The sequence below is a fragment of the Corvus brachyrhynchos genome, unplaced genomic scaffold, assembly GCF_000691975.1.
Source record: "Corvus brachyrhynchos isolate BGI_N302 unplaced genomic scaffold, ASM69197v1 scaffold398, whole genome shotgun sequence".
Classification (NCBI taxonomy): Eukaryota; Metazoa; Chordata; class Aves; order Passeriformes; family Corvidae; genus Corvus; species Corvus brachyrhynchos.
Window position 1 is genome coordinate 226,761 of NW_008239780.1, and position 16,670 is coordinate 243,430.

The 16,670-nt window shown below is 41.4% G+C and overlaps 1 protein-coding gene across 1 annotated transcript; it reads left to right on the top strand.

The window, feature by feature from the left end:
• Window positions 1-100: 100 nt before the first annotated feature.
• Window positions 101-16,232, top strand: SLC25A43 (solute carrier family 25 member 43). Its single transcript, XM_017743162.1, has 4 exons — window positions 101-360; window positions 1,726-1,898; window positions 12,760-12,894; window positions 13,934-16,232. Exons 1-4 carry the CDS (start codon window positions 174-176, stop codon window positions 14,135-14,137), a joined length of 699 nt encoding a protein of 232 aa, XP_017598651.1. The 5' UTR covers window positions 101-173; the 3' UTR covers window positions 14,138-16,232.
• Window positions 16,233-16,670: the final 438 nt, after the last annotated feature.

Consider the following 16,670-nt stretch of genomic DNA (forward strand, 5'->3'; position numbering starts at 1 on the left):
TGCTGCTGAAGGGGCTTGTGGACAGAAGAACATTTGCATCAAGAATCATCTGCCTTAATTTTTCATGTGTTTTGTTCATAGTGCCATTAATAGTACTTCTTTTATGTGTTTGCTTTAGACTTGTTACCCTTTTCACGGATGAGCTGGGCCATATCTCCCACTGGAGAGCCATCATGGCAGGAAGCCTGGCTGGCATGGTTGCCACCATTGTGACGTACCCCACTGACGTGATTAAAACACGGCTCATTGTGCAGAACCGGCTGGCACCATCTTACGAAGGAATTTTTCATGCTTTTTACAAGATTTATCATCAAGAAGGACTCCGTGCACTCTACTGTGGTGTTTCACCAGCAATATTAGGTAAAACAATAATGGGGTGAAATCACCTCAGGCCTGGTTTTTGTTGCAGCTGTGTAGTGTGTTCATTTGCTCACTTGATTTCAAAAGCCAACAGGAATGTTTTCTTGTAGAAGATGTGGAGATTTGCAAGGCACTGCAATACTGATAACCTTTGCTGCAGCTTTATTACTTCAAATTAGGACCAAGTGTGTAACATTTTATATATGATTAAGCGTTCAGCAAAATACTCTTTTCTTCTTTTATAGATGATCTAGTTGTGCTTGGATGCACAATTTTCACCATTAAACTCTTACAGAACATTTATGTGCACACACACAGAATGTTTGTAACTCCTGTCAAGGTATCAGAGTGTCTCCTGAACTGTTCAGTGAAACCAGTGTGAGCTGTAGCGTATAGTAGGTGTGAAAAGTAAAGATTAATTATATTCTCTCTTTACTTGAAATTACTTTTTAATTATTTATTTACTCTCCATAGCCTTTAAAAATGCCATTTAACTGAGTCCACTTTTTCACAACATGACATTACATAAAATGTGTAACAATAACAATAGTAATAAATGTATAATTCCACTATAAAACTGATGAGAGCATGAAACAAGCAGAAGAGGCCAGAAGTATCCCTCATGAGCCTGACTGAAGACATAGCTCTGTCTACCAACAGAGCAGGTGCTAGAGTTGGGTTGGACTGAGAAAGAGCTTGTCACAAGAGAGAACCTGGAGAAACACCTGAGCTGTCATGAGACTATAGCAGTTAATAATTCTGACAGCGTGCACATTTTAATATGTAGATGTATGCCCCTGTCGCTGTTGTACCAGGGACGGTGAAAAAAGCGGCAGAACTCCAGTCCAGAAGAGGGGCGATCTTTTATGGATCATTTATGTGTCCTGGTTTGCTTGAATGGCATAAGGTTATTGGTCCTTTGACCATCCACCTCTTAGAATGATTGGTTAAACCCTACAACACCCATTTCAAAATATTTCTCCAGTCAGTAACATAACAAGCTGCATAACAAACTACCGGAGGCAAGATAAAAATATTAGTTTACAAAAACCTCTCACTGTTTACAGCTAGCATGCGTGTGAAAGCAAGACTTTCACATAGATACTGGCAGAAAGCCGGAAAATTTCTCTACATCAAGCTTTCAGCATCCACATGCCCCTATCAGCACATCTAGATGCTACAATATTGGTGTTTGGTGGTAAACCTGAGACTAAAGAGTAAAGTTCTTCAAAATCAGGATTGGGTTTGTGGAACGTGAGGTGTAAATTGGCAGCAGCTCCTCCTATCTTTCTAGTTATGTGATGAGCAGCTCTCTTCTCTTAGTGTACAGTGTGTTGATATAATCCTGTCTGGTTTGCTTTCTAGGTGCTGTCCCATTTTCTGCAGGCTCATTCTTTGTTTACATCAGTCTGGACAAAATCTGGCAAGAACCCATAGTTCATTTCACTCCTCTTCAGAACTTCATAAATGGCTGTGTAGCAGCTGCTGTGGCACAGACACTTTCTTTCCCCTTTGAGACTGTCAAGAGGAAGATGCAGGTACAGAACATTCATGTTACCAGTACTTTGTCGTAGGTGCTTGGTGCAAGACCTTGGGACAAGACTAGCCAGGTGATCATGGGTGCCACTTTATTTCTCTTACCAGTAGGCTACAGAGACTTTGGTTTTGTTGGGTTTTTTGCTCATTTGGGGGTTTTGTTTTGTTTTTAAAGTCTGGAAATTATTGCTACAAATGGGTTGCTATACCTTTTATGTGAGTTCAAGTACTATCATGGGATATGTGTATGCTCTCAGACTCCATCTCTGTAGCTTTATTTCTTTTCTTTTTCATAGCAGTTTCATCAAATTCTCAAAATTCAGAATTGGCATACCTTCAGTGAAATACAGGCTGAAAGTTTGCCAGATGAAGAAGTTCAGTTGGTGGTAGGCAGGATGAATGAGATCCATGTAATTTTCAGAGCCTGTGTGTCTGCCATTTATGCCTCACCACAAAACAAACAAACTCGCTCAGTTTTAAGTCTGAAGGATCATAATTGTCCTTGTTCCTATTTCTGACTCCTCTGGTTAACAAGTGACTTACCACCTGCGGGTGCTGCAGTTCTCCTGGAGCATCAGCAACATGAGAATTACTATATCTTCTGGATACTTTCTCCTAGAATTTTAACAGTAATGATGTAAAAAATACTCAAACCACACAAAACAACCCCTATCCCACAGCTTCCATCTCACTGACATAATTCACTTGCTGATGTTGACTTTTCGTTAGAACTTCATCAGTAGAGAGACAGTGGCTAGCTTTCACCATATGGTCGTTCTCTGGCAGGGGGATATGAGTGTGGGTTTTCAGCCTAGTTCATGGGAATGCAGATTTATGGGAAGCTTTTGTGATCTTATTAGAAAAACAGTCATTTGTTGTGGCAGCCTTATATAGGTCCTTGCCCCCTTCATCAAGTGGTAGCCTGGTTGGCAAGTCACAAGGTAGCAAAAGGTCAGTGAAACTGTGAATTTCCCTCTCCTGCTCCACGAGTTCCCCTTTTCAGGGCTCAGATGCTGTGTCACAGAAGCCTTCACTGCCCTCTCTCCATCTCGTAGCAGAGAACCTCAGCAAGAGGAATAAGGACTTTTATCAGACCAGCTCATGTAGCTGGTGTGTCCAGAAGTCAAGGTTTAAACTGAGCCCTTTCATCAGGTATCTTAAAAAATATTTCAGACAAGAAAGAGATTCTGAGCATGAAAACTTGATCCTTTTATCCAGCTGTACCAATAGGTCTAAGAAAAGCAAATACTCCTTACAAGCCTTCTTTTACTTTATATCCTTAGGCTCACAATAATACCGTTGCCCTAAAGTAAAGGCATTTACTGTGCTGTTTTCCTTTTAATATTTTATGTCGATGCAACAGTTACTTGAACATTCAGCTTTTGTAATCAGTTCAAAAGTAGGTTTTGGCTCTAACTGGTGCAATATTTTGTGTCAGGCTGTGTTGTGACAGGCATATGAAGAAGTGGGACAGGCCCGTGTTTCATTTTCCTGCCACTAGGCTGTGCTCTTCCACCAAAGGGACGCTTAAGTCATCGGCAGTTCCAGCAATAAGGGAACTGGATTTATTGACTAAGTATGTAGGAAGTGGAGAGGCTAAAAATACTTTGCATGACAAAAAAAAGGCTCATCAACAGAGAGGGTTTCTTCCTCGTAAGTGCATTGCAACACTGAGTAGTGATTTTCTGAGCTTAGAGAAACACCTCCTGTTCAGTGATTTATTCTGAAGACATGGGAGAAGGCAAAGGTATTTAAAAAGAGCGAGCTGCTTGGGTGCAAAATCCTGTAATTTTTTGGAAATTACTTAATTCATGGAGGGTTGTCCAGAAAAGAGACCTGTTGAAAATTGCAACCCACGCTGATACCAAGAGCTCACTGGAACTCCTGCAAGGTTATCCAAGAAGTTTGGGTTTTCCAGTTAGCTAGGTATGGCCTAGCTTTGCAGGGATCAGCTCTGTTTTGTGCTTTCTGGTCTGTGCAGTTTGTAGGGTGCTGGTCAAAAGAGAAAAATGCCTAGTACAGTGCCAGGAAAAGTATCATGCAAAGGGATGGATCTAGAAAGGGAGAGAATAAAGAAGGAGGAAAAGAACTTCAAGACATTTCAGAGTTCTGTAGAAAATGGGGGAGCAGATACTTCTGATCACAGTTTTTCTCAGACATCTTATTCAGTGATTCAGCTTTCTGGCTGATAGAAAGAGGGAGGGTACCAAAGCCTTCAGCTACCCCTGGGCCTGGTGTGTGCTCTGCAGTGCACACAGAGAAGTGCTAGGGTTTTTTGAGGCAGTGAATGCTGGGTTTGTGTATGAAGAGGAACCCAGCACACTGTGGAAGTCAGATTCCCTTTCCCTCCCTTTTGTCCCAGTCTGACAGATGGAGGGAGTATGTTGCTAAAGGAGACTTTTCCAATGAAGCTGCTGGTGATGGGGAGCCAGGGAGTTGTAAGACAATCTTAGGAGCTTCAAAAACTGAGAATCTAGGACACAAGGCTGTCTCCATTGATTCTGCAGTGGAGTACAAGCATGGGACCAGGACACCGAGTTCAGATCTTTACCTGATATGCTAGGCAGTCTTAGAAGAGTTAGCTCCATGCATCTCCTCATCTGGACAATGCTTGAATTGTTTGCATAGACTAGGAAATTAATTCTGCTATGGGAGGAAGGATAAGGTGCTATTTTTGATCTCCATTGTAATAATCTTGCTTCATCCTTTCTAACTTTACATATCTGAATCCTACACTTCTGACGTTGGCTGCTTCTGTCACTGACAACTGTGGGAGTAGGAGCTGACTGTCAGCAAATAATTCTTGAGGAAGAATTGTGTTTTGGTGATGCTTTGTGATGTCAGATTTGCTCTGTAATCATGGCTTCTTCAACCTTTGCTGTTAGAATTAAGATGCTGTGTTTGCTATATATACCTGAATGTTTTTCTTAAAAGAAATGTTAATTAATATGAGTGAGTCTTACTGAATATTTGAGTCCTCTATGTTGTGCTTATCCTAATTTTATTCCTTTGTCTTCCTTTTTTCACTTTGCTTCTGATTGGCATGTTAGAGAATTCAGAGGTACTGTATGCATGTTTCAGCATGGAATTATGGCTTTTGTTGTGCATCTGTAGAAGGGGATTTGTGAAGGAGAGGGTTATTCAAAGGCATGTTCTATATTAAGTGTTTTCCTGACTTTTATGATGTATCAGTTTCTGAACAAAAACTTACTGATTTTTATATCCTTCTGACTGTTATTCTTGGCTTTCCTTCCTTACCTCACAATATAGTGTTCTTTGTTAAATCCAGGTTCTAAGCCATATTAAATTACTGCCCTTTTTACCTTGCAGACTTGCATACAAGAACACTTTTTTCTTTTTCAATTTTTTTCCCTACCTTTAGCAGGGAAATTTTCCTTTGAATGAGTCTGGGTGTAAAGAAGCATTGGTAATGTTTCTACATTCCTACATCATCTTTTTGCCTATGATAACCTTCATAAGTGCCTATTGGACAGAGCTGTGGCATTTCAGTAAGGGAAGATGAATTTAAAGCTGTTACAGTCTGTACAGAAGATTATTATTAGAATGGCATTCCTCCACGCAAATGGTCAATGCAAACCCAATAGCCAAGTTTGGCACTTCTCTCTGCACTCATGACGTGCAGAGGTAGGCTCAGACACCCCTGAGTGGCACTTCTCAGCCTCCGTCCCAGACTGACCCGTGACTTTGGTAGTTTCTTAAGCAAAATGCACAAAGATGTCCTTAAAGCTTTGTAGATACTCCACAGCTACTCCTCACCTGCTTACGTGAACAAACTTTGCATGGTTTTCAGAAGCTCAGCCCTGTCTCCATATTTTAGTATCTGTGACTAAAACCTGTCTTAAACTTTCCTTCACATGTAACTGCTACTCAGGTATCAAACCTTTGTAATACAGAATAAATCATACTGTTAGTAAAGTGCAGGATTCAGCACATTTTTGATGTTGACTGCACTGCATCCTCAAGCTGTGAGGATATCTCTGTGGGGAAAGCATTGTTCAATGCTGATCTTTCTGTTTCAAAATGCAGGCTTTGACTTCACTCCTGCAAACAAACAGGTGTACTGGTTTTGGTTAGTGTAGATTGTTGCCATGCATCACCCAAGAAGTGGCCTCTTTACAGTGACAAAATTGAATCAGTTTGGCCTTGGCTGCCTATAAATCTGCAATGTGTTTTGGGGTTTTGTTGGATTTTTTTTGTTCTTTGGAACACAAGATGCTCTACAAATGTGAAATCTGTTGTAAGTTACATAAATGCTATGAGTTAGTAACCTGAAGAAAACTAAGCAGTCATTTCCTTTGTGAAGTACCCTGTTTAAAGTAAAAACCTCTCTTTTAAAAGGAATACTGTTATTTAAGTATTTATTTAAAAACAGTCCCCTTGCTTGGTAAAAGTCAGTCTAGCAAGAACCCAGTGGCTGGGTTATAAAGAGTTTTGAAAAAGAGAATGATAAATGTTCCTTCTCTCTGCTGAGATGAGAAGTTCTCCTGCTTTGCTTAAGCATGAGTGACTTGCAAAGAGTTCTCTGTCATTGAGCACAGTCACTGGGCTGGCGTGCAGCCTCTGGAAGCTCACAAGCTGTAGTGTCACTGCTGGTGGTGAGCTCTGTGTTCTTGTCAGCTGGGAATATGAAAGTAATTGGAGTCATGACCTGATTTAAAATGAAGAAATCCTTTTTGGGTCATGTGGCTCACACGACATCTGCAAAGCATACGTGCTCTGAGACTTTGTGCAGGGAGACCCTTTAATAGTGAACAGCATGGGAGCCTTGAAAGTTACAGAAATTGAGCCATTTGATCGCATAAATTCCATGGTGTGGAGAGCAAATAAGGAGCAGTATTACTATTTCTAATATGATTTCCTAAGTAAGGCTTATATAGTTGCTAGCTGTCTTTCCTTGTCCTTGCTCCCAATAACTTTTGGTCCTGCTGTCCAACTTCAAGTTAACTTGACAAAAGAGTGGAGATTTCAGAGATACTAACTTCCATCAAGTGTTGTGAAAAGAAGTGCACAGATAGGTGAAATATTTTAGAGTCTCATCTCTAAGGGGGAGGCTGCAGTGTGAGTTCTTACTTTTCTTGCTTCTCCCTATGATCTCATGCTTCCCTTCTTCTTGCTGCTGGGATTCAGGCATCAGCCAGGTTCCCATGCCCTGGGTGGTACTTGAATTTGGGACCAGCCTGGGTCCTCTGATTATCAGCAAATAGGTAATAGATGTCAGATTCTGGTTGTGGTAAAATCCCTTCCTTCCTTCTCTTTTTAACGATATCTGAATACTTTGAGCTACCTGTGATTTTTATTGTTTCACTAATGTTGTTATAAAGATATTTTATACCACTTTCTGAAGCTGTTGCAGAATACTGCTCTGCTGCTTAGGGAACTATTTGGTCCGGTAAATGGTTGAGACAATGCCTGAAAAAAGCTATGGAGCATAACATAGGCTTTGCCTTCTGTAACGGCCTAGATCAGCTTTTATGAATCTGAACAAATGTTGGAAGAATTTCTCTTAGATCCCCAGACTTCCACAGGAGGAAAGCATGAAGACTGACTGACTGTCAAGTTGAAACACTGAACAGTGTTAATAGGAAAATTAAATAAGAGGAAGAAATTGTAGATCAAGAACTGGAAGCAGGACTGGGCTGCTTTAACAATGAGGTCTGCTTTGTCTCTAAACCTGTTCATCCAAGAATCTGTGGTGTGATAATTATGTAATACTCACCTTGAGGTTGTTCAGCATAGCACTGCAACACAGTGGCCTGCTGAAGAAAAGTAGGAAAATACATTGCACCAGTTTGAAATGCAGGAAGTCTGAGGGATGGCAGAATGCAATTCTCTCCAAATGATCTTCCCAGACACTGAAGTGGCCACCAAGCCCCCAATCTGAGATTTGGTAGTGCCAGCTGATCATGTCTGCCAGCCTCTTACAGCTGCCTCAGCTCTGTGATCAGCGTGGTGTGAGAGCTCTTTAATCTGCTTTGGGACAGATCAAATGGGTTAACTCAGCCCACCTTTTTAAACTCCGTAAGCTCACCCAGCAGACAGGACCTGATATGGGCTGGGTTTGCTGCTGTTCACACATAGCTATTAGAGACATAGCTTTCAGCCAGGAGACAATAATGTCTCTGGAGGTACAGCTATTACTGTTACCCCCAACGTGAGTACTTTTGCATCAGTTATACGGGACAGCCTTGTATCCATTTGTCTGTGCTTAGAGTGATGTGCCTATGACATGTGAGGTGACTAATTATGGAAAATACTCCATAAACAGGAGCTAAAACTTGATGGACACTCTCTTCTTTTATAGGTGATTTATTTTGATTTGGTGTAAATCCCTAACTCATCCACATCAGGCAAGTGAAAGGATGACCTGTGAAAAGTCCCAATCCTGTAAAAAATTAGTTTTCTCAGTTCCTAGATAGGCAGCAGGAGATGCAGGAACTAGCATTGCCATCCACTGTGTGAAGTGTGGGACCAAGCTAGACTGCCTAAGGGTTTGCATCATTAAATAAATTAGTGCTAATGTGCATGAAAATGGTGCACCCATTTGTATGGCTTGAGCTGAACCATCATGAGGCATTTGGAAGCCACCCAGAGCTGCCCATGCAGGAGGGTTGCACTGCCTTGAGGAAAAAGACTTCTATATTCTGTATTAAAGACTTTTTCACACCGCAGGTGTTAAAGCCGAGGAAGCTTAGGCTCAGCAACAAAGCAGGGATTCTGCAACAAACTGTGAAGCCTCAGGCTACAACAGGCCTGGTGATATGTGTTTAAAGCAAAGAGTCAAGCTTTTGATCAAGCATGAAGCTGTTTTGCTCCTCGGTGCCATTCTTCCCAGAAAGGCATGATTTGGCCCCAGTTCAGGTTACAGAGGAAGGGACAAGATGTTCTTGGAGTGCAGGACGCTGGAGATCAGCTGTGCTGTGCTGCTCTGAACCGACTGTATCCTGATAGCTCGCCATGGTTTACCTTCCTGTGTTCCTGAATACCTTTGGGTGAACTTTAACCAGGGGTAAGTCAGCATTACCAAACCACTGATAGGGAATGACTGCCGAGTAAGGCTGACCTCGAGGAGGAAGGATTGATTAAGCCCAAGAGAATGATTTTTCCCCCCAAAATATTAATATGTATTTACGTTTAAATTATTTTTCATTGTAGTGGAATGAAACACTCTTTGAAGCATTCAGTCTTCACTTGAGTGAAATTTCTGTTGACTGGAGCGCTATTAACTTGAATGAAAACTGCGATCCTTGTCCTTCAGTTTCCTTTGAACTACAGCTGCACTTGCCTGTTGCATGTGCCCTTGTTAACTTAAAGACTTCTTTTTTTAGCTTCCAGATTAAGAGTGTGAGCTCTTGAGCTGTCTGTAAATTGTCTTCCTGTACTTTTTTTTTTAAAGCGATCAGAAGTGTAGGACACCTGAATCTGTTGAAAATATGTTAACAACAAGCAGTTTTACTCTATCCGCCATCAGAGTAGCATACCATTGATGACAGCTATTCGCTGCTAGTTATCTTTTATATTCTGTGCTAAGAGTGCTGCATACTCAAAAAATAAATAGTAAATATTTGTACCAACAAGCTTTATGAACAGGGAAGAGGGGGGAAGTACATGAATTAAATTTGTGGATTCACAGTCTCTGATACATGTGAATACAAATAATTGCAAACCAAAATGTCCCAAAAAAAACAAGTGAAAAGTTTGAAAAAATGGGATTATGTTGTTCTGGCAGTCACCTCATAATGCAGACAATGGGAGAGACGGTGTCTGAAGAGTCTTCAGGTAATAATTAACTATAACTACCTGAGTTTTGTCATGACACTGCACCCTTACTTAAATATCTTGTTTATTTAAAAAAAATATAAGTGCAGGTAGTTGAGCATTTTTTTGAACATGTTTCTCTTGGGTTTAGAGTGTTGCAGTAGAACAGTGGATGTGTTGCAGTGACACAGTAGACTTGGTGGTCTCTGGATATAAAAATGCTGTGTTTGTGAGAGAGCAGGTGGAGCCAATTCTGCATTTGATGTACTTTAATCACTTAGAGAACCCCTTGTCCATCAGAGGTAAAAAGATAAGCAACTTATCTACTCACAGTCGTGCTACTACTACGAGCAACACCTTGGCACTGTTATCAGCACAGGAAGCTGTATCCCCAGCCTCCTGCAGTTTGAGACAGCTGTAACTGGGGGGAAGGAAGTCTTTGAGAGAGTTCCTAACAAACAGGTTTCCATGCAGCCGCCCATACTGTCAAGGGGTGTCAAAAGAAAGGAATTCCAGCTGCTTTGAAGTGCATGAAATTCTCTGTCATAAACCTGACCTTTTTGGATTGAGATTAGCTGTTTGATTGGTATGTCATGGTAGGTTTCTGCAAAAGAGGTAGAGAAACCAGTTTGATCTGTTTTGTTGCTTCCATTTTCTGGCTCTGGTGCCATAGGGTGGTTGTGAGGATTGCAGTGTGGTGGACATGCTTAGATGGAGAACCACCAAAACCCACAGCTACTGTTTTTCATGGACAATAGTGCCAAATGAAATGCATTTGCAGTATTTTTCTTCTATTAATACATTTTAACTTAATTTAGCGGTGTTCCAAAATACTGAAGTTTTAACTACACACTGATACAGTTTTTAGTTTTCCTCTTGCAGAAGGTGATTCTGAGACTCTGTGGACAATTGTAATTTAAATACTGTGTATAGGGTCCTAGAAGTATACAGCTCCTGTAAAGCAGGAAGGCTGGCAACACATACTTCACAGACTGAAATCTTAGAAACAGCTCTATCTGTGGGGAATGGTACTATATATAATTTCAGTAAATCTCTTAAGAGGTCAGTATCTATGGGCAGATCAGAAATCTAGGGGTTTGACTTACCTGTTCCTTTTTAACTGCCTTCTGGAGGTGTTTACTGTGTTACTGAAACCTATACTGTGCTTGTCACTTCCTTTGGTGTTGCAGGCAAGAGTACTGTAATCAAAACCTTTGATCTGTGCCTTTGAAGTGGATACAGTAATGAAGGGGATTAAGTCAAACTCACGAAGCTAAATTCTCTCAGGCCATGCCCTGCCTACTACAAAGGGGCTGAAAAAGGAAGGGAATCACACGTTAATAGCATTCTTTCATTCCTGAAACATTTCAGAAACCTGTCTTTCTTTACTGCTTGGCTGCTTATAACTTCATTTACAAAAAAAACACCTCACAGAACCTGACTGACAGTCCAGAAAGCAGAACAGGGTTTTGAATCCAGTTCTCCTATGAGTGCTATTGCATTTTTAGGGATATTTTCATCATTTTAGTTTTCTTCTAAGCATTGCTGGTGCTAATATCACCATTCTTATGGAACTGGTTTCTGAAGTCTCAGTTGGAACACTCAGCATCTTCTGCAGTACAGACATGAAAGCCTTTGTGCAGAAGGTTTTTACCTGTTACCTGCCATAAGAGGTATTTCACTTGCATTTCAATCAGGCAGAAAAAAAAACCAGAAAAAAATCATGTTCTGTGATTTTTTTTCAGACAAAGGAGACTATGCCCTTAGTGTGGTGGGTAATCAGGGGGTTTTTGTCAGCCTTTAAATTTTAACAGTAGATTTGCCAGTAATGCAAGGGAATGCAACAACATTTAAACTATTTGATTAGCAATTTCTCTTATACCTAGAGCATCAGTTTTGATATGTTTGCATTTCCAGCATCTCAGTTGCAAGGTACTTGAAATGCTATAGCTAAGGCTTCTAGAAAATGTCATCACCACTTGTCAGTTTCTGAGAGGCTTGTCATAGGCTTAGCAGCTCTGAGAAGCTACAGGTTAGTCTGGACAAGGAGTGAAAAATCACTACACTGTATGGGGTTTCACATCAATGTGGGGATCATGATACCCATATTCATCAATCAATTAACTGTACAAGCCCAATTTTTATCAAACTTCTAGCTTAAGTTAAGTTTGCAAGTCATCAAGCTGTGTCCTGGGGTTCCCTGACACCAAAGTGTCACTTGCCGTGTGTTTGAGAGAAACTCTGGTTTGTCAATGCAAAAAAAATCCATGCCTGCATGTGCACAGATGGATGAGGATGGGATTATTCAAGGTCAGGTTATCCTGTCTGTGCTAATGCAGTAGGAGATTAATGAAGAAAGGATTTAGCTGTTAAAAATGACCAACTACACTTCTTTCATGTGAACAGACACTGTACTGCAGTTGGAAGTTCAGCTGCCAGGATTCTCCCCAGCTAACTTCTAACTAGTCCCTATCAGCTGAACACACTGATATGGGAGCATGGGCACCAACTGCTCACCTGCAGGCCTTGGTGGGCCTGAACAGCCTGGGCTGAAATCCCCATCCTTCCATTTCTGCCATGCTGCTGCTCCTCAGCCTGTAGCACGGTTCATGCTTCTCACAGCAGTGCAGACAGCTTCAGCAGCCAGAAACAAGTCAGCTGGTTCAGAGTTACAGGAGGGCAGTGTGGCTTTGGGGACCAGCTCCAAGCTTCCCTCTCATAGTGTTCCACTGACAGGGATGTGAAATATCTCTACCTGGACCCGAGCAGTTGGCATGGGGCTGATGGGATTTGTGGCTCTGGTTAAGCAGTTTGCTCTCACAAGGGTGGGATTTATTTCTAGTAGTGACATGGCACAAAAGGAAGTGCTGTGTGAAATTACTGTTCACTTTCTTACCTATCAAAGAGTGAGTTCTTTCCCTTTTTAATTGTATTTTAATGCAAATTAGCGGATACTTTTGGGAAGAATCCAGATCAGTCTGTTGAAACGTGGTGTTGACTGTTCCATATATACCAGAATGGAGAAAATAATTAATTTACTTTGGTTTTCTCTGTTTGTTCTAAGTCCCTCTGGGTGTCTCTTGACAGGCCCAGAGTCCTTGGCTTCCCCACGATGGAGGAGTTGATGTCCATTTTACTGGCATGGCTGACTGCTTCCGGCAAACTGTGAAGAACAAAGGTGTGCTTGGACTTTGGAGTGGACTCACACCCAGTCTGCTCAAGGTGAGGTTTTGCTTTCCTCCCAGTCAAATACTATCCTGAAGGAATCAAGACAGTTTTGGACAGTTGGGGATAGAAAGCTTATGACATACCTTTGTACTTAGTAGCTTACAGATGACAGAATCAGTGACAAAACAGGTTATAAACCAGCTTTGGAACTTGGTTTGGTTGTATTTCCTCAAATGCAAGCTTGGCTTGTAGATATCACCACTTGAAAGTTCATTTCAACATCTTTAAAGAACGGAGTGCTCCTAACACACAAGGTGTGGAATGGATGGGGGATTGCAAACAATCCACTTAGGACAGCTAAACAAGTTCTTCTTCTGACCTGAGCTTCTGTAATTTGACATGTTGCAGTGAGCTGTAAAGAAAAGTGTGCTTGTATAAGCCAGTTGCCCAGAAGTCCAAAGCAATGCTTTCAGCCAGCTATTTAATGCATATGTATCAGCTACTGCAGCCCTTGCTGAGTTGAAAGCATGAAATAAAGCATGGTAGCTTAAACAGAAGGTAATTTAATTTACATAAATACGTTTTATAGTGCTGTGATGAGGATTACCTACATAGAGTACTACAGGTCAGCTAATGAGTGCTAATTGAGTGACAGTGTGATTGTGATGGCCTGCCTTACCTTGGCTGATACAAAGCCAGTGGCGCTGGAGCTGCTGGTTCTGCATGGGGCAAAAGAAGAAAATTGTGTAGTCACTCCAGTGTATGTAGAATAAATTCCACATTTCCTACTGGGATTTGCTGAGATTGCTTAGGACGTGCTTGGGTATTTGACAAGTTCTGGTAATCTATAGGCTAGCATAGGCCTTCTTCCTCACAATATTGTTATAATTAGTTATGTAACAACAATAAACTACTGTTAGCATGCTGCAGCTGCCAGCCTAGTTTGAGATGAGACTCTGATTTTACACAAATGAGGACAGGTCTATTAGCAGATCAGATCTGAAGTCCTAGAAGTTCCCTTTTTTTAAAACATCTAAGCTATGGATGCTACTAGTGAGTCTAATTTTTTTTTCTTATATTGCTTTTTTATCAGATTGTGCCATACTTCGGTGTTATGTTTAGCACCTTTGAATTCTGCAAGAGGGTTTGTCTCTACAGAAACGGTTATATTGAATCTCCTTTAAATTACAAGCTAACACCTGGCGTTGACCAGAGCTTACACCCACAAGAACTGAGAGAATTAAAGCTCCTCCGAAGGGAAAATTTGGAGCCAAGGAAATCAGCACTTGAAAACTGACATCAGAGTGTCCACTGCAGATATACAGGTATCTTTCTTAAGGAACTTTGCAAGAAAGCCATGCTGAGCTACAGGTACTGACATTTCATTGGATTGCATGGTTCTTGTAGTGAGACACCTGTGACAGGAAAGAATAAATCTGTACTGCATTTGCTGAATGGACTTGCAAGCACATAGTGAAGAGCAAAGATGCAACTAGTTTGAAAACTCTATACTACTGGAACTTGAAATGACATTATTTTAGGTGCTTTTTAATACTGAATAGCTGTTTGAGATTAAACCAATTGCAGAGAGGCAAGAGAACAGAGATGAGAGTATAAATTGTCTTTGAAGACATTAAGAAAATGGATTTTTTAAAACAATCTGAGATACCAAGTCAGCTAAAAATAATAAAACAGAATAAAATACATGCAACATGCAAGAATTTCTCCAGAAATCTCCAGGTTTTTAGTGATACTGTTGGACATGGCATTCTACAGAGTAAGAATTAGTCTTAGTTCAGTCACACTCCTAAATCCACTCCTCAGTTTTTGAGACATACTTGAGAATAATAATTTTGTCTGAATTTCCAGCATAAAATGAAAGTATGCTGCTGCAACTGTGCTTTTGCTAAGACAGAGCTGTAATGTGCAAAATGGATTGTAATACACTGGAATGACAATCTTGCAAACTTAAGTGCGTACTCAGAAATATTCCTCCCTTTCTCGTGCATTGTTACTGCATGTATGTGAATTACTTCACACTTTGAAAAATAGTTTTCCTGAAGTTCAGTAACTGGAATATTTCCTGGAAAATGCAGTTCTTAAATGCGTTAGATATTTGAGAGCCACAAACTTTGTCATGATGTTTAGGTACTTTTAAAGCTTTATTTTTTTATTAGACCACTTTTTAGTTCCAGAGCACAGACCTAAGGCTACTATGCTGCTCTGAACTTGCCAACAGAATAGCACTATGCACACCACCTGCGATTGATCCACTTGAACTGCTGTGCTCCAGGGGCTGCAGACAGGTCCTGTAGGTAGGAATCTTTCTGCAAGAGCACCAAGTTACTGCCAGTGCCACTGCAACTGATGGGCTTCTTGGGAGCTGTTGGACAACAAAAGATCATCTCGTGTTATACCTGAGGAACCATGGTGTTGCTCCAGTTCCTTTGTAGAAATTCAGCTATGGAACAGCCCCATCCCAGTCCCTTCTGATAGAAAACCAAAACCCCATGTCCATGGGGGAAAGGTGGCTGTGCCCCTGGCAGCATGGGAATCACAGCAGCTCAGGAAGGTGTGTGCACACTGGCTCCAGCCCAAGCTGCAGCAGCCTGGGCTCAGCACAGCATTTGCTGCTTTACACAGCTCCTCGTCTGTGTTTTTGCACTGTTTATAACCCCTGATGAGTGAAAATAAGTAAGTCTCAGAAACTGCTTGGTTAGTACATGTCACAGCAGGATGAGGCATTGCCAAATCCATGCAGGAACAGTCTGTAACTGTGGACAGAAACTTGCAGAAAGATTTGGGATAACTGTAAGGCCTGCATTGCACCTAGAACTCATTGCTGATGTATCTTACAGCTGAAGTCTTGCATTCTCTCTCTTAATGGACTCACTCTGTTCTGCTGCAGTGGTGCTTCATACTGATTTTTTTCTCAGAGAAGAAATGCAAGCATTGATAACAAAAAATTAAGGTGGTAGAGAGCAGATCTGGTGGCTCATGCATCACACTGAGGCTGTAAGTGCTTTTGGTTCTAATCAACCTGCCCAGTGACCGTGTTTCTCTGTGCCTCAGTTTTCCCATGGGCACAGGGCAGGTAATAATACCGAGTCTTACTGGACAGGTATGGATATGGAGATGTGAATTGTAAACATGTTGGGGAGGATTAGATTTCTTGCCTTGTCCAAGCATACCTGTATGTTTTTTACTAACACTGTATTTCTAAATAGATTTTAAAGATTGAATGGGTGCATATGAATGTCTGATCAGCTCTTCAAACCTCCTAAGAGTCAAGTGAGTCAAAAAGTTATCTCTAACTTGTTTCTGATGTGCTACTACCACCTTTGTATCATAGTGCACTCCTACGACCTATCAAGCACTAACTCTTTTATCAACCAAGCCTGTCCTTTGTAATGACAAATACGCATGATAAATCCCCCAATAGGCAGCACTAAAATATTTAAGTTGTCACTGAAAGAAAGCGCTTCATCAGTGGATCACTAACATGTGAAATGGTGTATGACCATGAAGAACCAGGCAATAGCATCGCTAAATTCTTGGATAGGTGTAGTTCTACTCGAGTGACATTTGGATGCAGCTGTGTGATTGGGGGGGCGGGTGGTACCTGGTGGGGTGTGTGCCTATCTGAGCATCTCAGCTGAGCTCTGCACTGTGACTACTGAAGGAATCCATACAGGAGCTGGAGCTCGGTCACTCCTAGAGCCCTGTGTGTGCAGGGTGACAGTATCTTGAGAGGTGTCTGGGCGAGGGTCTCGGCTACGCGTGAGAGAGACAGGGGCCTGTACATGTCTGTAGATGAGGCAGCCTCAGAG

Coding starts and splice junctions, on each gene's coding strand:
- SLC25A43 (XM_017743162.1), top strand. CDS start 174: ATGGCAGGAAGCCTGGCTGGCATGGTTGCCACCATTGTGACGTACCCC. Junction 1,899..12,759: donor CTGTCAAGAGGAAGATGCAG/GTACAGAACATT, acceptor GTCTCTTGACAG/GCCCAGAGTCCTTGGCTTCC. Junction 12,895..13,933: donor TCACACCCAGTCTGCTCAAG/GTGAGGTTTTGC, acceptor CTTTTTTATCAG/ATTGTGCCATACTTCGGTGT.